This window comes from Pleurodeles waltl, chromosome 8 (assembly GCF_031143425.1).
Source record: "Pleurodeles waltl isolate 20211129_DDA chromosome 8, aPleWal1.hap1.20221129, whole genome shotgun sequence".
In the NCBI taxonomy this organism is placed as follows: Eukaryota; Metazoa; Chordata; class Amphibia; order Caudata; family Salamandridae; genus Pleurodeles; species Pleurodeles waltl.
The window spans coordinates 1420015896-1420038633 of NC_090447.1; the positions used below are offsets into that span (position 1 = coordinate 1420015896).

Here is a 22738-nt window from a genome sequence, read left to right on the forward strand (position 1 = left end):
ATGTATTATCTGCAAAAACATGGGGTGGGGGTGCACACTACTCTCAATTGTCCCTTCTAGCACAGACAATTTGGAAATGGGTAATTCACAATCATGTTCAATTAGTGGCAGAGCATATCCCAGGAATACACAATCAACTAGCGGACCTCTTAAGCAGGATGCAACAACAAATACACGAATGGGAGATTCACCCACAGGTGATTAAATAGTACTTCCAATTGTGGGGAACACCACAAATAGACCTTTTTGCCACAAAAGAAAATGCAAAATGCCAAAGCTTTGCAGTCAGGTATCCACACCCTCAAGCCAAGGGCAATGCTCTGTGGATGAACTGGTCAGGGATATTTCCATCTCTCCCACTAATTCCATCTCCGATCAAAAAGATTAAACAAACCTTGCTCACCCTGATACTCATAGCTCCCACGTGGGCACATCAACATTGGTACACAACACTATTGGACCTGTCTATAGTACCACATCACCAACTACCAAACAGACCAGATCTGTTAACTCAAAAAGTAGCGGTCAGATCAGGCATCCAAATCCAAGCATACTCATCCTGCTGATTTGCCTTCTGTAATCATTGAATTTGGCTACTTACAACTTCTATCTTAATGTATGGATATTCTAAAAGAGGCACGCAAATGCACAATTAGACAATGTTATGCAGCTAAATGGAAGTGTTTTGTCTACTGTTGTCAGCCAAAAAACATTGATCCTCTTAAAGCTTCAGTACAGGACATTGTTTGCTATTTGCTACACTTACAAAAAACAAACCATGCATATTCCTCTATTAGGATCCATTTAACAGCTATAACTGCTTATCTTGAAAACAGACAACATACTTCCCTGTCTGGATCCCTGTTATGAAGGCTTTTTGTGGAGGGTCTTAAAAGGGTTATTCCACCTAGAATTCCACCAGCTCCAGTGTGGAATCCTAATATTGTACTCGCAAGACTTATGGGTCCACTATTTGAACCCATGCATTCTTGTCCTCTTCAGTTTTTATCATGGAAGGTAGCTTTAGTAGCAATCACTTTTCTAAGAAGAGTTAGTGAAATTCAAGCATTCACTTTACAAGAACCTTTCTTTCAAATTCACAAAACAAAGTAGTTCTTAAAACAAATCCAAAATTTCTACCAAAAGTGGTTTTACATTTTCATAATAGTCAGTCAGTGGAATTGCCAGTCTTGTTTCCACAGCCAGATTCAGTTGCTGAAAGAGCTCATCACACTCTTGGTGTTAAAAGAGCTCTCATGTACTATATAGCCAGAAAAAAAGATTTCAGAAAATCCAAACAACTCTTTGTGGCATTTTCACAACCTCACAAAGGGAATCCCATTTCAAAAAATGGATTAGCAAGATGGATAGTCAAATGTGTCCAAACTTGCTATCTTAAAGCTACCAGTAACTCCTAAAGCACACGCCACCAGGAAAAAAGGAGCTTCAATGGAATTCTTAGGGACTATACCAGTGGCAGAAATATGTAAAGCAGTCACATGGTCTACACCACACTAATTTACTAAACACTATGTAGATCTATTATCTCGCCAGCAAGCAAATGTTGGACAAGCAGAGCTTAAAGCACTATTCCAAACTACTCCAACTCCAACAGGCTAGTCACCGCTTATTTTTGGGAGGGGACTGCTTTACAGTCTATGCAAAGCATGTGTATCTACAGCTACACATGCCATTGAATAGAAAATGCTACTTACCCAGTAGACATCTGTTTGTGGTATGTAGTGCTGTAGATTTACATGCCCCCTTCCTCCTCCCAGGAAGCCTGTGGCCGATGTAGTATTATGTATTGTAAATATGTATATACATTGCATGGACATCTCTTTTCTTTAACATATACACTTGTACAAACTTTACTTCACCCTCCTGCGGGACAACAATCTAACAAAGGACTCGATGCCCATGCACGCTATCACAGAGAGGAGGAGTTACTCGATATCCTGTCTTGAAAACCTTCTTCGACTAAAAACAACGTGTAACACCCTGAGCCCAAACACTAGATGGCTGACTCATGGAAAGCATGTGAATCTACAGCACTACATTCCACAAACAGAAGTCTACTGGGTAAATAGCATTTTCCATACATATATGTGCACCGCAATGCTAAATAATTAAAAATTAAAATGCATCACCATAGGGATCAAATCCAACATCATCCTTGCCAACATCAAGCTGTGGAACCCTGGACAGCTGAGAAACATTCTGCAGTAGGATTTGATTCTGAGCAGTGCGTCCACCCTCAAAATGAGTTCCTTCTAAATCAGTGCCAAGCTTCCACACCTAATATACCTTAAACAATCCCAAGAGGAAGGTTCTGGTAACCTTCCCTCACCCTTTGAGTAAGTTGTGAAATTCAAGTGCTGGTTGTACTTGGTCTGTGTCGAAAACACGCAAAAGAACTGGCCAGGCCCCAATGCGCATTCCTGAGACAGAGCTGTACCTTTCTCTGCTGTTAACATTCTCATCCTGGTACACTCTTATTACCTCCCCATCCCCCACGATATGTTCCCTGCTTTGGGGAGAAGAGCGAAAACATGTTCAGTGTAGAAAACAAGCTTGGTGTGGAAAAATACCTGCGTCACCAATGTGACGGCATTTGAAGCTAAGCTAAGCACAGAATGGAGTCAGTGGTCAAAATGGAGTCAGTGGTTAAATACAGATAGCATTACAGCACCTTCTTTCCAGAGAAACTGATAGTGAGAAATAGAGCAGTGTTTCTACTGAAGATTGTGACTCCCTTTCATGTCTGAGAGTCCATTGCACTTCGGACGTTACTGGCTCCGTCTCAGCTCTCTCCTCCAGAAGAGCACTGAACGTTTACATTATTCACACTAAAGACCTTTGGGTAGACAGATAGATTTTTGGGGAGTTTTTTGGGTAAAACAAAGGCAATGCATTGCAGAAGAGGACACTTTCATAGTGGATAGTCCTCCCCATTAAGATCTGCTCTGCATTGGACAACAGGCAGCCTTGAGACTGACCAAGGGCTCATTCCAATAGCAACAGTCCTGCTACTTTTTGCTGGTACGTAGAGTGCCTGTCCTTGGCATTTGCCATGGTGCGATGTGTGCGTCAGTATACACGTTCATGAAGCAGTACTGCGTTGACAGCCAGGTCTGTAGAAAAATATTTGGTCCAATTTGGTCCTGCAGGACCTTTTGGTCTAGATCATTCCACAGAGCCAATACTAGTGTTTTGATATCTGTTCTAAAAATGAATCTTATTTTCTATTACACTCATTCTGGTGGATAGTCTGTCTAACAGCAGATTCCTCAGTGCCTCCCCAATTTGTGGAATGGACTCTCTTCCATCTTTTTAGAAAAAAAGAAAAAAATCCTATTTTAGAGATCTGTAATCAGGCTCAAATAATTGATCCTTTTGAGTTGTGTATCCAAGGGTGCCATCTGTGTCAAGAAAGAAACTGCCGTTGGCTTGCTTGGGTTATACTTATATTCAGCTTTAGCCATGACTTCCGGGGCAGAGCGGCATTACCAAGGGGCCACACACTGCCACCTGCCGGCATGCAAGTGGCTAAGCTGAAAAACTAATGTATCCAGTCTCGTGCCTGGGAATATACACAATGTGAGGAATCTGCAGAGTGTTCACCAGAAAGAGTGTTACCAAAGATTTCATGTCAAGTGGATTACATGGTAGAATCATAATAAACACAATGTCACAGATCATGGCAATCGATGTTTCTCTTTTTGATTTTTAATTTACAGTTGTTTTTCACACATTGTATTACTCTGTTAAAGTAGTTTTTCACATATTATATCACTGTCATTCTCAAATGTACCAATAATGTGGCAGGGTTCTAAAACGTAGGGTCATTTTAACCTAGAATTTAAGCAAAATGGTACAACATAAAGGTGTTGATCTCTGTTTTGATCTAGTATTATTTTTGGTTTTGATAAAAACATTAAAAATGTAAACGGCATTTATAGTTGGAAAATCTAGAAGAAAATACTTATAATCACAAGCTATTAAAACTGAGCCAGGTGTATGCCTCTAAAGTGTACAATGACATTTCTTTATTAGTGGCAAGCTTTTGTGCTAAATATGTAGTATGTTAAGAGCTTTACTGTGCATGCTTTCACCCAGATATAACACGCTGCTACTACCATGTCAAGATTTACCCTGAATTCAAAATAGTGAACTTTTGTGGTGCACATGGATTATACAACCTATTAGTCATAACATAGACTTTGGTTATATCTTTAAATAGATGCCTGCAAGGATTATGTCATAAGGGAATGCACTGCACTATTGTCATTTATAGGCTTCAGGCATTTTAAAAACATGAACTGACTTGTAAATCAGCCCAGGCTCTAGCACATGACACTTGAATCCTGGCCAGTTGTTCAACAATCCAGATGATGCCACTTTTCAGAATACTGTGGTAGTTAGAGACTCGAAAAGGCAATCACACTTTTTCAGTCATAGCTTCGCATGCCAAATAAGTAGATCTGATGCCATTTATAGTGAGGTTACTATTCAGTTTGCTGCAGCCATTGACATTTTGGAATTTATTTTTGCAATGGTCCAAAAACGTATTTGTCCTGCTATGTGTTAGCACATACAAATGTTCAATATTGTTGTGGGTTTTTAATACATCTTTGTTTTTGTAGATTAATTTGAGTGAGCTTCAAGAAAAGTTGAAGACCCTTGTTGAGACCGGCCACACAGCTCTGTTTGACCAGTGTTTTCACAGCGCTGAGCAAGCCTTTTCACAGTTGTTGGATTTGGTTGATCCTGCCGAGTTGAAGGTAAGATAAGTATTTAGCTGCTTAGTAGTTCAGGTTAATCACTTTTTGCTTTTCACCATGATTTATAGATGAGCTAAGTCTTTGGTTTCTTGTTTACAGAAACTGCACCTTGCTATGATTGACTATGTGGTGCTTATTTATGGACATGCTAAAGCTCTGTTGGGAATAGGGCAGCCAGAGGTAAGATTTTGGAAGTTGACTCTAACACTTTTTAAAGTGGAATGTTGTTATTGTGAATATTCAAGACTAGCTATTTCTTTCCATTACTTTAAAACGTTTGTATATTTTTTTAAAGAATGGTTTGCTGCATATTTGTAGTCACCCTTTCCCACCTAGCTATTGGTAGTTCATGTCTGTACTGTGTGGTTGGTGATCCAACCAGATTTTTTTAAAACACACTCAACAGTCCTACAATACTGTTGAATTGAACCTTGAAAACAAACTGCACATTGACACCACCTGTTTCTTTTCTAAGGCTGCTGTGAGTTTCTGAAGAACAAACGTTAAGTAATGTTAATGAGTTTCTATAGCACATGATTACCCTTGGGTGTCCAGGCACTCGGAAACCATAGATCATGGTTACAGTGAGAGGAATTACTGTCTTAAAAGAAGAGTCTTTAATGCTATGCTAAATTGGAGTAAATCCACCGTGCCTCATAAATTAAAAGAGAGACTGCTGCACAAAGCTGCATTGACTAAAAATAAATGCTGACTTTCATTGGGGCTGTGTTGGACACCACGCTCATTAATGTTTTCCCCCTTGTCAGCATGTTGCAGCAGTTTGAAGATGATTCTGTGGTCTCTTGGCCTCATTTTTCCTGTTGGTGCCACAACTCATATGGCAGGAGAGGGCCTTTCAGTGGTGCCTGTGGTCACAGTGACTCCAGCATCAGAGGAGCGAGCCACAAGGGTTAGGTGCAGATCTCCCACTCTGATCATTTGAATTTGTGGTGGTAATTGGACCCCCATGTGTTTTTGGTGAGCTGTTCGGCGAACTCTTCATGTTCAGGTTACAGTAGTCAAAGATTGACTTGTCTCTGGAGTGGGGTGCACATCTTGGCATTACGACATTACATGGTCTTTAGTTTGTTTCAGAGCCATGACTGCACATAAATGTGCTTGAGCCGCAAGTATTCTAAATTGAGATGGAAGACATTTCTCTATTCCATCTCAGTAAGCAGCACTTAGATTCTGTCAGACAATACCTCTGCCATCCCTTATTTCCATAGACAGGGTGACCTGGGTTCATAGACCCCGTGTTGGGATTCGATTCACCTATAGTAGTGCAGGACCTTGGAATCTGTCTGATAGTGACTCACTTAGTAGCCTTCATCACTGTGAGTGTGACTGCTTTCACTGGGGAATGCCTTCATGTGCAACTAGTCACAGGGCCTACTGTACTCATCACTGTCGAACCCACTTGTGTCCTACATTCTATGGGAAGTTTGAGACAATCAAGTACAGCTGATAGTAATTTCCCGGGTTGGGGCACAGTATATCTGAAGTTTTGTTGGCACTTAGCACTTGATCAGTTGTTTGTCTTCTATGAATAGTGGTCCTTTTCTCACAGCAAGATGGTCAGGTCCTCCTTAATTACTAAACACTCTGGGTTGCATGCTTACAGATTGAGCTGTGCTAGTTTGAGTCCTATTGCCTTCCTGATGAGGTAACAGGAAATCTGCTACCAAATCACATCCTTTCTTTCTGATATGTTGCCATTAAGTGCGGTCTAGTAGCCCTGTTTATCATCATAGGTCTGTCAGATTACCCTTCCCTGTGTACTTTTCCCTCTAGTACGACATTTTCTAAAAGGTTTGCTTTACTTTTTGCTTCAATCCTTCTATTGTTCCTCAGCGCAACTTGAATTTCCCTTTGACTTAACCAATATCACATCTGTTTCAGCTTAGGGTACAGTTGCCCATTTTATTTCTTACCCTGTGACAGATTTGGTGGTGGCAATAACTTCAGAAGATAACTTCAGGCCCTATCAGTTGATCTGCCTCGATAAGTTTGTTCTTCACAGCTGCCCATCTTTATAACACAAGGTGGTTTCTGCATTTCATATGGCCATATCTGTTACCATGCCACCTTTCTTTCCTTCTGTACTTCAAACCAAGAAGTCTGAGTGACTGCATAGTTTGAAGCCCAAACTGTGTATTATTACATTACCGGCACTTGTCAAGATAGAGTAGTATACTGACGTTAAGACTGGCAGGGTGCTGCTTAAACATACCCTTTCGCGCTGGGTCATCTTCTTTGTCTAGATCTGCTACTTCTTGGCCAAGATTCTTCAGAGGGCAATATTGCCCATTCAAGTAGATCCATGGTTGCCTTTACATCTCTCTCCAGAGGCATCACAGTTGCCTGCATCTCTTAGGCAGCTACATGGTCATCCATCTTTGCAAACTTTTGCCAAACACTGCCATCCGACGGCTCAGGCGCACACAGACTGCTACTTTGCCTTAGTTCTATTGCATACTTGGTTTCCCGGCGTCCATAGATGTCGTTTTTAGGATTCATTCATAATGTGAGGAATCCATTAAAAACTGTATCCAGCAGAAGAAAAACTTAACTTACATACTGTAATGAAATATCTGGATGGTGCATACAAAATATTCTTGCACATTTCTCACTTCCCTATTTCTCCTCAATCTTAATGAAGGGGTACTGTGACTAATATGAACTTAATTCATGAAAAGATGTTCTGTGTTGTTTGTTTCTGTTGTTGCTTGCTTGGTTCCTGTACACACTTTTTGATATGTATAAAAAACATTGCACCAGTGTGAAAAGCATTGTGCCATGTCCTGAAGCATAGTTGTAGCTGGGGACCCCATTGCGGTGCTGGACAGCTTTTGCTGGGGGAAAATCTTTTCTGAACCAGCCTAAAACCTGTGAGTTAAATTCATAAGGTGAAAAATATATAGTATTATTCAATAGTATTGTTCTTTATCCACCAGAATTACTGACTGAAACAATTGCCTATGCTTCTTTAGTGCCCTTTTTATTTTTCTGTTTTATATGTATATGCTGCTGTGCATTACAAATGCAATTGTCTGTGGTTAACAATACCATTTAAATGTATCCTTGATGGATTGAAAAACGTATTTTAGTTTTAATTAACATAGCATTTAATCGATCATCCTTTTTAGTGAAATACAAAATTACCTCCCCATGTGTGTATGCTGTATCGATTATGTCTCAATGAAATGTTCATTGGCTAAAGATACTATTGTACAAGTTTTTGAAATGTAAATATTTCACATACATTTCCAGGTAATGAGTTCTGTATAAATGTGTTGACTAAATAAAATAGGTATCAAACCATCAGCCTTTCCCCCATGGATTTTATACACATAGAAGTCATTGGGAACAATGAGCATGAACATGGAGACTATTGAACTTCTGATGAAATGTTTTTTAAGCACTGTATTGCCTTCAGACTTTACTAAGTGATTACTAAATAATTTGAGGAAGCATTAGAAGTAGGTGCCTGGACTAAAACAAGATAATAAATCTTTGCAGTTTGAATTGCACAGTTTCCAAAAGGGACCGTGCCTATTCCAAGGGTGCTGGTGCACCGTCATTGCGGCAGCATTGCCACCAGCTCCATTATGACCCGGGGACAATACTGCTTGGTCCCCGCCCATCAGCCCAGTGTTAAAAGTTGTAATGGGGCCCGTGGAGAGACCACCACCTCGACTGCGGTCTCTTCAACATGGGTCTCGTGGTCGGGTTTTCCAACCGTCAAACTCTTTTTCGATCTATTTTTAGTTTGCTTTGAAAAACTGAGATTGAGCGTATTTTAGTAGTGAGAATATGTTTTGATAAAAATAATAATATCCTGGCTATCTTAATGGTACATGAGGAAATTGATGCAAAGAGAAATGTGTTTTATGCCAGTTCAAACCTCCCAATGTTCACTCCCAATTGAAAGACCGCTTGAAAGTTTTTTGTTATTTATTTTCTTTTTTTTTTCCAACAGCTTTAGTAGGGAAAATCCTAGATTTTGTACGTCATGAGAAAACATACATCACCTTTGGTAATGCATGCATTATTACCATATTGAGTTTGTCAAATGGCCTGTGTAGAAATGACACATCTCTCACCATATTCTTTAATTTTAGCCTCACTAACTTAGTTAACCTGAGCTGTTTCATGTAGGCCTGTTACATCTTTGATACCTTTACAGCTAATTGAATTTCCAGACCGTCCCTTTATTAAACTTGTTACCCAAAAAAATAAGTGAATCCACCTTAGTTAATATAGTTAATATTTTATCAATTTTGGTTTAGATCCTTCCTCCAAATCCAATTTTTGTATTCATTACCTCAGCTACAACAAAGCGCTCAATAACTCCCAATCAGGATTTCGCAAGAACCACAGCACTGAGACTGCACTCATCGCTGCTACAGATGACATCAGGACCATGCTCGACGAAGGCGAAACCACAACGCTCATCCTCCTGGACCTCTCCGCAGCCTTCGACACCATTTGTCACCACACCCTTCGATCACGCCTCCACAACGCCAGGATCCGCAGCAAGGCCCTCTACAGGATCTCTTCATTCCTATTCAGCAGAACCCAGAGAGTCAGCCTTCCGCCTTACCTGTCCGAATCCTCCAAGACCATCTGTGGCGTCCCCCAGGGATCCTCCCTCAGCCCAACGCTTTTCAACGTTTACATGGCCCCTCTCACCAACATCGAACAAACTCACCACATCAACATAGTAACCTACGCAGACAACACCCAGCTGATCATCTCCCTCACGAAAGACCCTACAACTGCAAAAAACAACCTCCACAATGGACTTCAAGCCATCGCCAACTGGATGGAATCAAGCCGCCTCAAGTTAAACACCGACAAAACAGAGATCCTCATCTTCGGCAGCAACCCCTCTGTCTGGAACGACTCCTGGTGGCCTACCTCCCTAGGAGCCGCACCCACACCCACCACTCAAGCAAGAAAACTGGAAATCATCCTGGACTCAGCACTCCGCATGACTCAGCAGGTCAACGCAATCTCCTCTTCCTGCTACAACACCCTTCGCATGCTCCGCAAGATCTTCAAGTGGATTCCCATTGAAACTAGAAAAACAGTCACCCACGCCCTGATCAGCGGCCGACTGGACTACGTAAACGCACTCTATGCAGGAACTACGGCCAAACTACAAACAAAAATGCAACGTATCCAAAACGCTTCCGCTCACCTCATCTTCGACGTCCCACGCCGTGACCACATCTCTGCCCACCTTCAGAGAGCTACACTGGCTACCCGTATCGAAGAGGATCACCTTCAAACTCCTCACCCACGCACACAAAGCCCTCCAAAACACAGGTCTGGCCTACCTTACCGACAGACTCACCTTCCATACTCCCACCCGCCATCTCCGCTCCGCCAGCCTCGCCCTCGCCTCCACCCCCCACATTCGCCACTCCACCGCCGGAGGAAGATCTTTCTCTCACCTCGCCGCCAAGACCTGGAACTCCCTACCGCTCCACCTACGCCAGACCCAGGACCTCCTGATATTCAGGAAGCGTCTGAAGACATGGCTATTTGATCAGTAGCTGCTCTCTTCCCCCCCCCCCCCCCTCCCTCCCCCTCCCTCCCCCTGGTGCCTTGACACCCTCACAGGTGAGTAGCACACTTTATAAATTACTTGATTGATTGATTTCACATGAGGGTGAAAGTGTGTATTCTCTTGTCTGCAAAGTCTCATTTGCACTGTTTATACTACTGAACAAAATGCTTCCATTCAAAAACATATTAGATAGTCCTCTCATGAACCAATTTCTTCCAATTTTTAAATGCTGAGCCCTCGTGCAGAGAAGAATAGGTAGAATTTCCCTTAGATGGTTAATTTATTTTTCTCCTTTAAATGTATAAACATGCAGTAGCACATTAGCAATGGCTCAGACATACATTTATACACAAGTATAAATAGCACTATAGCCACTACTGCAGAATGTTTTGCCAGTCATAAATTAACTGCTTGCAGTGCAAGGCTTACACAAGTAGGTCATAATACATATCTTCCAATTCATTAGTGTAGGAAAGTGCCCTCCTTCTTGGCATGGTTAGCCCCATTTTCTGACTGTTGTCAGTGTGATTCCCTGTGTCCTCTGGCATCCGGCTAACCAGGTGGTTATGCGCTCTCCCTTCTAACTTGGTAACTGTACCTTTTTCTTCCCACAATTGGCATACTGGTTCCCCCATGTAAGTCCCTAGTATATGGTACCTAGGTGCCCAGGCACAGGCTGCAGCAGTTATTCTGCCAACTATAGGGAGCTCATGCACAGGGTTCTGCAGGCCTGCCATTGCAGTCTGCGTGAAATGGATGCATGCAGCCGTTTTCACTACAGGTCACTGCACCAGGTTACTATAAGTTACCCCTATGGTAGGCCCTCTCAGCCGAGAGGGCAGAGTGCAAGTACCTGTGTGTGAGGGACCCCTGCACTATCAGAGGTGCCCCCACAAACTCCAGGCCCCTTCTCCAGGACTTTGTGAGTGTGGGGGATGCCATTTTACGCGCGTACTGAACATAGGTCACCACCTATATCCAGCTACATAATGATAACTCCAAACCTGGGCATGTTTGGTATCAAATGTGTTGGAATCATACCCCCAATACTGTTGCAAGTATTGGAAGTATGATTCCATGCACTCTGAGGGCTCCTTAGAGGACCCCCAGCACTGCTACAACCAGTCTTAAAGGGCTTTATGGGCAGCCCAAGCTGCTGCCACCCCTCAGACAGGTTTCTGCCCTGCTGCTGCTTGATCTGCTCAAGCCCAGGAAGGCAGAACAAAGATTTCCCTTTGGGAGAGGGAGGTAACATCCCCTCTCCCTTTGGAAATAGGTGTGACTGGCTTGGGAGGGGTAGCCTCCCCAAGTTACTGGTATGCTTTGAAGGGCACATTTGGTGCTCTCTGTGCATAAACCAGTCCACATTGGTTCAGGTGACCTCTCCCCTGTCCATCACCACCCCAGGGGTGGCTTAGAGCTCCTCCAGAGTATCCCTGGGTTCTGCCATCTTGTTTCCAAGGTTGGCAGGGACCTCTAGGAACATCTGAGTGGCCAGGCCATGCAGGTGACATCAGAGCCCCCTCCTGATAGGTGCTTACCTGGCTAGGAAACCCCCCCCCCCTTTCAGGGCTATTTAGGGTCTTTCTCAGGTGGGTCCTCAGATTTGGCTTGCAAGACTCCAGCAGGATTCCTCTGCAACTTCGACTTCTGGCCACTGGAACTGCAACTGGACCCTCCAGGAAACGACAACGCTGTAATCCACAAAGAAGACTCTTTTGCAACTTTGTTTCCACAGCTCCTTCCAGCTTTGCAGCATTTCCCCGGATGTCTATCCTCAGAAGACAGCAACTCTTCAGCCTGCACTTGAAGAAGGAATCTCCCTTAGAGTGAAGGAGTCACTCCCTGCATCCATATGCACCTGCTGCAACGACGACTGGCTGCATGGATCTCCTTGAGCTCCTTGGATCCTGCATCACGGGTGGTGGTCCGGAGTAGTCCTCTTGGTCCTCTTTGCCAGCTGTCCAACTTTGGTGGAGGTAAGCCTTTGCCTTCCCACGCGGGACGGTACCCATTTGCAGCACATCTCTTGCAGCTGCCAAGGCTTGTTTGCATCTCCTCCAAGTGATCTTCAGGTGGCGTGTAGCTCCAGTCCCCAGCATTCCTTCCTGCAACGCTCAGCCCTCTGCGTGGTTCTCCGGCGGTATGGAATCCTTTTCTGTAGTGCTGTGTGTTCTCCTTCTGCGACTTCTGTGTCCATGTCCTGTGCTAGATGCTGGGTAATAGGAGAATGGGCCTGCAAGCAATTTATTATGGATCCTGGTAGTGGGCCTTAATCAGTATTGAGGTAACTCAGCAGTTAGGTCTTTGTATCTGATTTGGGGTTGCCTATTGTATTCTTATGAGCTGCTTGTGACAAATTGTACATCAGTGATACAGTCCCATTTCTAGGAAACTTGATCGATTCCATCTCTTCAGTGCATCGCCTCTCCAGTTCCAGCTCACACTGAATGCTAAGATGTTCGGACATTTTATTGGGCAGCTTTAGGCATTTGTACAGGTATAACTCTTGATGCTGCCATTAGCACCCACAAAGTTGGAATGGGTCCTTCACAGCAGTATATTTTGTCTAATAGCTGATGCCTTATGAGGTGCATTCCTTAATGTATTTCAGTAAATTTGCATTTAAGTTTTTAAGGTAGCTCTGCCTGAAATTGTCTAACATTCAAACACATCTTCTCAAGTGGATGCTGAATAAGACATAAACTAATTTCTTAGACAAAATATATAAAATACAATGTTGTTTTTTATAATTTCTCCATTGTTAATGAGTGGGAACATTGCGCCAACCGGTATAAAACCTAACAGCGTTAGAGACCCTGATGGGACTTGTGCCAAAACTACTAGGGCCATTGATAGCACTTGGGCAGTAGAATTATCTAGGTGTTTTGTTGATGTTACCACATATTCTTCCTCCTAATATGGAATTGGTAGGTTTCAAAAATGTCATATAGATAGATATATAATAATGCCTTGTGGTTTGAACAAGAGTGCGGAACTGCATGCATAGATACTTATGAAGATTAATCAAAACATAGATAATCTGGTTAAATCTCAATGAGGAAATAGGTGGACTTTTTGCTGTCAGTAATAGGATAAGAGAACATGTGACTGTAGACCGATTTAGAAATGTACCATCATGACTAAGGGGTGATTTTGGAAGCCTGCTGTATAGACATTTGTTATCGAACGTGTAATAGAGATGAGATTACCACATTCGGACAATACGTTATATGGGCGATGTGTGGATATTGGTAGATTATGGATTAGGTACTTCACCTACTAAGAAACAAACTTGAGATAAGCCTGTTGTAATTGAAATACAGGGCATAGTAAAACTAAAAACATTTAAAATGCAATATATATTAAGGATTGATATGCTGACTTAAGTTTGTATTTGAAGAATTGATTAAAATGTCCACCCGCCCACATTCCATAGAACATAAGAATGTAGTAAGGGGTACTTTACCCGCATTCACCCAACACATAAAATATATAAACAAAAAAGCTTATAAACGAGGAAAGGCATTAGAAAAATCTGGTCCTAAGACTTTAAACAATTTATACTTGTTATAATGAGAAAGAGGTAAAGACAAAAAGAAAGATGTGTACTGATTGGCAATCAAAGGTAGGTAATGATTTTTAATTGGTGTTGGGGAGTGGTCACATGGTTTAAATACACTCAATGTGCACTTAACTCTATGGCCAGTCGAAGGCTCAGGCCGAAACGCGTTGCCATTTGTGTTCTGGACTTTTGCACTCAGCAATTTTATACTTTGAGATGAAATAAAAGAAAATTGGAACCTGGATTGGTGGTGCTGGTGTCATGCATGCTGCAATAGGCTGGGGAAACCGGGCTTTCGTCGGTAATGGAGTGACTTCTTTGTGAAATATGTATATATCTACTGAGAAGAAGTCCTGCTGTTCTTCCTGCGCTCGCCTATCGAGGTTGGTACTCAAAAAATGGGCGCAGGACCCATTTGATATGAACCATCACATATTATTCAAACGCTGGCACTCCATGCAGTTACTGTTCTTTGTTCACATCCAGGAATCCATTTCATATCAAAGAATTCATCATGAGACAGAAACAAAAATGGGGCAACACGTTTCAACCATCAGGGTCTTCTTCCTTGGCCCTCAAAAAATAAAACAAAAGTGCACAAACCTTGTGGCCCCTCCTATTTCCAATATAACAGCTACCCCACATCATGGACATAGAAGAAATCCTTTTTTTAAAAAAAATTTTTTACTTTTTTATATTGTATTATACTTGTATTATGTCTCTGAACTTATTCTTATCCCCTGCCTTAATTACTGTTTTCTTCTGTTATTCTGTACTTCTAAACTCACCTATCCCATTAAACATAATATCAACATGTCCTCAACATTGCTTACTTAGCTGATTGGATGACCACATGGAATACTATCAAACAAGATTAAAATAAAAATTAATCTAAAACCCTAAACAAATTAACTCTCTCATATCTCCAAAACCTGACTAACCAATGTGAACAAAAAGTTCCTCATCCTTGTTCAATCCCCAAGGATGTCTACTGTTGAATTGAATGATGTATTCCGATTCCATCTTTCTTAGTTGTCTCTCTTTATCATCTCCCCTCTGGGTACCCAGCACCCTATCAATGCCCAAAAAGTCATTTCTTCCCCCTTCCCTCCATGTGCCAAATTACAGTGGTGAGCTACCGGGTATGTTGCATCAATTGTTCACTATTGCTCTCCAATGCTCAAGAATCCGTTTCTTGAGGGGAAAAATCATACTCCCCACATATTGTAGCCCACATGGGCACACAATGACATAATAGCTAAATCTGAAGTACAACTCAAGAACTTTTTAATGCTCTTTTTTTTCCCCTGTAGGTAACATATAATCCTTCCTATTTTTACTATGTCTACATGCTTTACACCTGGCACATTTATAGAAACCTTGTTGTTTATCCAAAAATGTTCCCTTCATTTTGCTTGCATAACTGTGTACCAGGATGTCTCTCAGGGAGCTGCTTCTGTTGTAAGTTATCATTGAAAGAGGACTAACTAACTGTCCAATCACCTTATCAGCCTTGATTAAATGCCAATATTTAGTTAGAATCTTTTTAACTTTCAATGAATACGCGTTAAAAGTAGTCACAAATCTCGGAATTAGTTTCAGTAGCTTTCTTTTTTGGGACTAGTAATGTTGACCTCTTAACTTCTCCTACCTTGCGGCAGGCATTCTTAACGATTTTGTTTAAGTATCTCCTAGATCTAAACCTTTGTACCATTGTCTCTTGTTCCCTTTCAAAGCTTTGTGGTGTGCTGCAGTTTCTCTTTGCTCTAAGCAATTCCCCATAGGGTATGCTCCATTTAACGCTAGAAGGATGGTGACTCAAGGCGTGTAAGATACTATTTCCAGCCGTGGTTTTTCTGAACAATCTGGTGTGTAAAGTGCCTGCTTCAATCCTGACCTCTACATCCAAGAATTCCATAACCTGTTTGTGTATTTTGTGCGTGAAGTGTAAATTCAGACTATTCTTTGGTAACCAATTCAAATAACAGTGGTGCAGGACCATAACACATCCTGAATATATCATCAATATACCGTGTCCAGAAGATGATATGCTGGAACTATTTTGAATTTTCGTCCACCATCACAAATTGTGTTTCCCAACATCCCATGAAGAGGCAGGCATAACTTGGAGCAAGGCAACTCCCCATTGCAGTCCCGGTTGTTGCCTATACCACTGATCTTCATTCATGAAAAAAATATTTTCTAAACAAAACCTTAACATTTTCAAAAGCAACTCAGAAAGTTCCAGGAGTCTAATAAGTTTGTCCCTCAAAAAATGTCTACATGCCTGAATTCCCTTCTCATGTGGGATGCAAGTATACAATGATAGAACATATATAGTTAACATGATGTAATGAGTTTGCCACGGGATATCTTGTATTTCTGTTAAAAAAATCTGTGGTATCTCTACAATAAGAGGTCAAATTGAATACATAAGGACTTAGGAAATGGTCTAAATAGATAGAGGCATTCTCCAAGAGACTCCCTCTCGCTGACACTATAGGTCGACCTGGGGGATTGTAAATGTCCTCGTGTATCTTTGGTAACATATAAAAACAAGGTGCCAGTGGTTTCCGCACCAGTAAAAACTTGAACTCATCCTCCGAAATCAAACCTCTGTTAACACTTTCAGAAAGTAGATCATGAAACCTGGTTATTGATTCTCGATAAGGTGACACAGTGGATGTCTTATAACAGTTTGAATTTAACAGTTGTCTTTTAGCTTTCTGTTGATAACTTCTGTGCGTACCACAGCACCACATTACCCCCCTTATCGGCTGGCTTAATAACAAAAGAAGTTGCTTTGTTTAGAGGCATTAGTGCTGATCGTTGACCTGGAGTTAGGTTCTGTGCAAACACATCATCTGCCTTCTTCCACAATTTAAATAAGTCAAAGATCACTGCTTCGTGAAAAGCATCAATATTGTCATGCGGCAAAATTGGATTGCACCTTGATTTCACTTTAAACTTACTGCCACTCATACTACCTGTTTGCAAACCCAAATCATCCAATAGCTCACTGTCTGTTGCCCGAGTTCTTTCCCCTACTTCCAATTCACGTAGAGCAGCTAGACAATCTATATCACTTATCGTCAATTCCAAGGCAACATCTTTGTCATCCGCTTTCTCTATCTGCTGTGTGGATAGATCTTTCTGTTGCGCAAAAATTTTCATTAACTTTAATTTCCTGATTAGATGGAAAATATCAATTCGTGTTTTTGTATAATTAAGGCTGGCTGTCGGGCAAAAAGATAAACCTAGTTATAATACTGTTCCTTCATCCTGAGATAATGTGTGAGATGAGATATTGATAACCGTCAACTTTCTATCATTCTTTATCTCTTCCTCCTGTTCTGACGTATATTTTTGCCATCCATTTTTTCGCTTTCTTGCTGACATGCCTCCTGGTCTTTTTATTTCTCCGCCTTCTCCCCTGCCTCTCGGGCATTTTCTCTGTGGTCTTTGACTCATTTGTAAAAAATGATACTCTTCCAAGGTTGTGAACGGTTGCCCTGCCGACATGCTAGGGCCCGGTGCCTCTTCCATATCTGAAATGTTCTCCACACTGGACTCTGATGAGGGCATCTCCTGTCGCCGTAAGGCTTCACCCTGTCTATAGTCCTTTCTTGCTTGATCAAACCGCCTACTGAATGTGAGGATACGTCCCGTTGCATAGTCATTTTTATCACGTATACATTTTCTCCTCTTCCTCAACTTGATTTCATATTCGTACTCCTTGAGCTGCTCCTCCATATCTTTACAGATTTTTTTTTATATCATCTTGTGCCTCATGCAGTTCCAAGTTTGTCTTGAATTTTTCAATTTCCTCGCTGGTCTGTGTTAATTCCATCTCCGCATATTTAGATAAGAGTTCTAACATGCTTTTGCACGTTGATGCCATTAAGAGCGACCATTCCTCCAGCAATTTGGGATGTGGGTTAATATGCATTGAAGTGATCAGTATTCTAAGACCAAGAGGGACCCGACCAACCTCAATATAGTTATTCAGTGAAATTACTTCCCAAGCTCTGTTGATCTCTTTCTTCCTTAGTCTCTCAAACTGCCACAATTGTTGTTTCAGGGGCACCGCCCCGTGTGGCCCCCCCATCCTTACTCACATAAATTCCAGGTGTCACACTAGTAGCAGTTTCGTCAAATAAGTTGCATGCCTCCTCCATTCTCTGGCGCATAGCCTCACCCATTTTAGTGCAAGTAGAATGACCTGCAGATCCACAGCACAATTGAATCCCAATAATGCACACAGAAAAATTGGCAATCAGTTTCACTTGATGACAATCACATCAAATAGTGTTGGGTTGTTATCAACAAAACCTCACAACCCCAATTGTCTTATTCACCAGTAAGATTCCAGTTTAAGTGCTTATAACAAGCACACACCAAGCTCGTACATAAATTAGTAAAGGCAGCGAGGAAAATATCCTATTACTGTTTTCAATGACCAGCGCTCTTTACTGCAGATACATTTTGTCGTCATACAAATAATCCTCCCCTTTCAAAATGATCAAACTCCAAGACCCCGAGGACAAATGCCACATCGCTGTCGTTAGTGTTCTGTATGTTAACTTCAAAGTTTGCAGCAGAACAATCATGTCTAGCTGTTAAGTTAAAAATTTCCTACGCTTTAATGTCTACTAAATATGCGTCAACAAACTGAGAAATCCTTGTTTGTTTATTCTGCGTGTCTCCGAGAAACCTTGTACCGTTGCTCAAGTCAGGCGGCACTGGTAACTGGCACAGGCAAGTAACTGAGCGGGAAGCAACAATCCTTTCTTTCCCCGGTCGATAGCAAAACACAATAACCTACCTTAGCCGCAGCGGTTTAAAATCTTGAAACAGCCTGGTTCCCCTCCACGCACGCCTCTTTAGTCTCTGTACAACCGAGACGCTTCCAGCAGAATAACAAAAGCACTGAAAGCAGAGTCCTCTTTCTGCTCAAAATGAAACGTCCTGCCTTGTTAATTGCAATCGAAAAGGCTTACAACAGACTCACTCCTGTCTGTAGCCTCCGCTCTCATCGCTCCAGGGCAAGGGCACTTTCAACGGAATACAAACATCCTGTTACATATGAAATTAACTATCAATTATTCCTTATGAGTCCAATGTCTAACGTGAACCAAGTTCAAAGAGAAAACATTGTCAGGGCTCCAAGAGTCGAAATACTCATGTCTTATTTCAAAAGAACAAAAACAATTTTGTAAGCCGTCCTCCAATTACGCCACACGGAACCTCCACCCGCTTCAACAACTATCCCCCATTCAAGGTAACTCATCAAACAGTGCGTGAGTTGTACTTCAGATTTAGCTATTTATGTCAGTGTGTGCCGATGTGGGCTACAATATGTGGGGAGTACGATTTTTCCCCTCAAGACACGGATTCTTGAGCATTGGAGAGCAATAGTGAACAAGGATGCAACATACCCGGTAGCTCGCCACTGTAACTTGGCACATGGAGGGAAGGTGGAAGAGATGACATTTTTTGGCATTGATAGGGTGTTAGGTACCCCGAGGGGAGATGACAGAGAGAGACAACTAAGAAAGATGGAATCAGAATACATTGTGCGATTAAACAGTCGACATCCTTGGGGATTGAACAAGGATGAGGAACTTTTTGTTCACATTGGCTAGTCAGGTTTTGGAGATATGAGAGAGTTAATTTGTTTAGGGTTTTAGATTAATTTGTATTTTAATCTTATTTGATAGTATTCCATGTGGTCATCCAATCAGCTAAGTAAGCAATGTTGAGGACATGTTGATATTATGTTTAATGGGATAGGTGAGTTTAGAAGTACAGAATAAGAGAAGAAAACAGATAGTAATTAAGGCAGGGGATAAGAATAAGTTCAGAGACATAATACAAGTAGAATACAATATATATACAAAAGTTAAAAAAAAAAAAGAAAGATTTCTTCTATGTCCATGATGTGGGGTAGCTGTTATATTGGAAATAGGAGGGGCCACAAGGTTTGTGCACTTTTGTTTTATTTTTTGTGGGCCAAGGAAGAAGACAGTGATGGTTGAAACGTGTCGCCCCATTTTTGTTTCTGTGTCATGGTGAATTCTTTGATATGAAATTGATTCCTGGATGTGAATAAAGAACAGAAACTGCATGGAGTGCCAGCGTTTGAATAATATGTGATGGTTTATAGATATATATATATATATATATATATATATTTATATATATATATGTTCAATGGCATGTGTAGCTGCAGATACACATGCTGTGCACATCCCGCCATCTGGTGTTGGGCTCGGAGTGTTACAAGTTGTTTTTCTTCGAAGAAGTCTTTTCGAGTCACGAGACCGAGGGACTCCTCCCATTTCGACTCCATTGCGCATGGGCGTCGACTCCATGTTAGATTGTTTTTTTTCCGCCATCGGGTTCGGACGTGTTCCTTTTCGCTCCGTGTTTCGGGTCGGAAAGTTAGTTAGAATCTCGGAAAAATCGTCGGTATTGTTTGCGTTCGGTATCGGGTTAGTTACAACAGATCGACACCGAATTAAGAAGAGCTCCGGTGGCCCTTCGGGGTTTTCTTCCATCCCCGTTGGGGCCTGGTCGGCCCGGCCACGTGTCTCTTCAAGGCTGATGGAACGGACCCCATTCCGCTTCTGTCCAGAATGACATAACAATTATCCATATACAGATCAACATCTGGTCTGTAACTTGTGTTTGTCACCAGACCACAAGGAGGAGACTTGTGAGGCCTGTCGAGCGTTTCGGTCCAGGAAGACACTCAGGGACCGAAGAGCAAGAAGACTGCAAATGGCGCCGACAGGACAAGAGCGTTTCGAGGAGGAGGAAGAAACATTCTCCACCCAGGAGTCGGACTCTGAGGAGATCGATCCCGAGGAAACGCCGAAAACCGTGAGTAAGACGTCGAAAACAAGAACTCACAAGAAAAGCGCTAAAGCCCAGGGGACGCCACTGCCAACAGGCCATGGCTTAACCCGAAAAGTAGGTGACCGTTCATCGGCACCGAAAAAGGGCGAGCTGGTGTCGAAGTCATCCGACTCTGGTCGAGATACCAGCACACAGCAATCTCAGGCCCGGGATAGTGTCTCAGAGAAGATTCGGCACCGAGACAGCGGCACCGAAACGGGTCAGCACCAAGAGAGCACGACGCCGAAAGTAAAAAAGGTTTCGTCGGAGCCGAAAAAAGCAGCCGAAAAGGTTTCGGTACCGAAATATCCGGCCTCGGAACCGAAAACAAGTTCCTACACTGAGGAACAAGGACTGTCCACACAAATGAAGACACATAGATTTGGACAGGAATTACAGGCAATAGAGCCAGATCACACACAAAGACGGCTCTTTATTCAAAAAGATACAGGGAAGATCAGCACTCTTCCTCCAGTCAAAATGAAACGCAAGCTTGCCTTCCAAGACAAAGACAAACAGCCACACACAAAGGTGGCTAAACAAGTAACACCACCACCATCCCCACATCACTCTCCGCAACCATCACCGGTAGCCACTCCACCAATGATGCAATCCCCAACTCATACAGGAATGAGTCAAGATGACCCTGACGCATGGGACCTTTATGACGCACCAGTGTCAGATAATAGTCCAGAATGCTATCCAGCTAAACCATCGCCACCAGAGGATAGTACAGGCTACGCACAGGTGGTGTCAAGAGCAGCTGCATTTCATAATGTCAGCCTTCATTCAGAGCCCATTGAAGACAACTTTCTTTTTAATACACTGTCGTCCACACACAGCTAATATCAGAGTCTTCCTATGCTACCCGGAATGCTAAAACACTCCAAACAAGTGTTTGAGGAGCCTGTTAAAGGGAGAGCCATTACTCCAAGAGTAGATAAAAAATACAAACCGCCACCAACAGACCCAGTGTACATTACACAACAGCTAACACCAGACTCTGTTGTAGTGGGAGCAGCGCGCAAAAGAGCCAACTCATATACTTCAGGAGATGCACCACCTCCAGATAAAGAAAGTCGAAAATTCGATGCTGCAGGCAAAAGGGTGGCGGCACAGGCAGCAAACCAGTGGCGTATTGCAAATTCGCAAGCTTTGCTAGCCAGATATGATAGGGCCCATTGGGATGAGATGCAACACCTTATTGAACATTTACCCAAGGAGTTCCAAAAAAGAGCGCAGCAAGTAGTAGAAGAAGGACAGGGTATCTCAAATAATCAGATAGTCAGCAATGGATGCTGCAGACACAGCTGCTAGAACTGTCAACACAGCCGTAACAATAAGGAGACATGCATGGCTGCGTACATCAGGATTTAAACCAGAGATACAGCAAGCTGTGCTGAATATGCCATTCAACGGACAGCAGTTGTTTGGGCCGGAGGTGGACACTGCGATCGAAAAACTTAAGAAAGACACTGACACGGCCAAAGCCATGGGCGCACTCTACTCCCCACAGAGCAGAGGCACATTTCGAAAGACACAATTTCGAGGGGGGTTTCGAGGGCAAACCACAGAAGCCACAACCTCACAAACAAAGCCCACTTACCAGAGCCAGTATCAGCGGGGAGGTTTTCGGGGACAATATAGAGGGGGACAATTTCAAAGGAACAGAGGAAAGTTCCAAAGTCCCAAAACTCCTCCAAAAAAGCAGTGACTTCAAGGTCACAAATCCCCAACACATAACACCTGTGGGGGGGAGACTAACCAAGTTTTACAAACATTGGGAGGAAATAACAACAGACACTTGGGTCTTAGCAATTATCCAGCATGGTTATTGCATAGAATTTATCAAATTCCCTCCAAACATCCCAAAGAAAACACACAATATGTCAAAACAACATATAGATCTTC

General features: G+C 42.4%; 1 protein-coding gene across 1 annotated transcript in view; it reads left to right on the forward strand.

Annotated features, from left to right (window-relative positions):
* LOC138248710 (E3 ubiquitin-protein ligase TTC3-like) overlaps positions 1 to 22738 on the forward strand; it is a 1210547-nt gene that overhangs the window by 490636 nt on the left and 697173 nt on the right. The window contains exons 18-19 of the mRNA XM_069202542.1: positions 4647 to 4784; positions 4884 to 4964. Of these exons, the coding sequence (XP_069058643.1) occupies positions 4647 to 4784; positions 4884 to 4964 (219 nt within the window). The remainder of the gene's footprint in view (positions 1 to 4646; positions 4785 to 4883; positions 4965 to 22738) is intronic.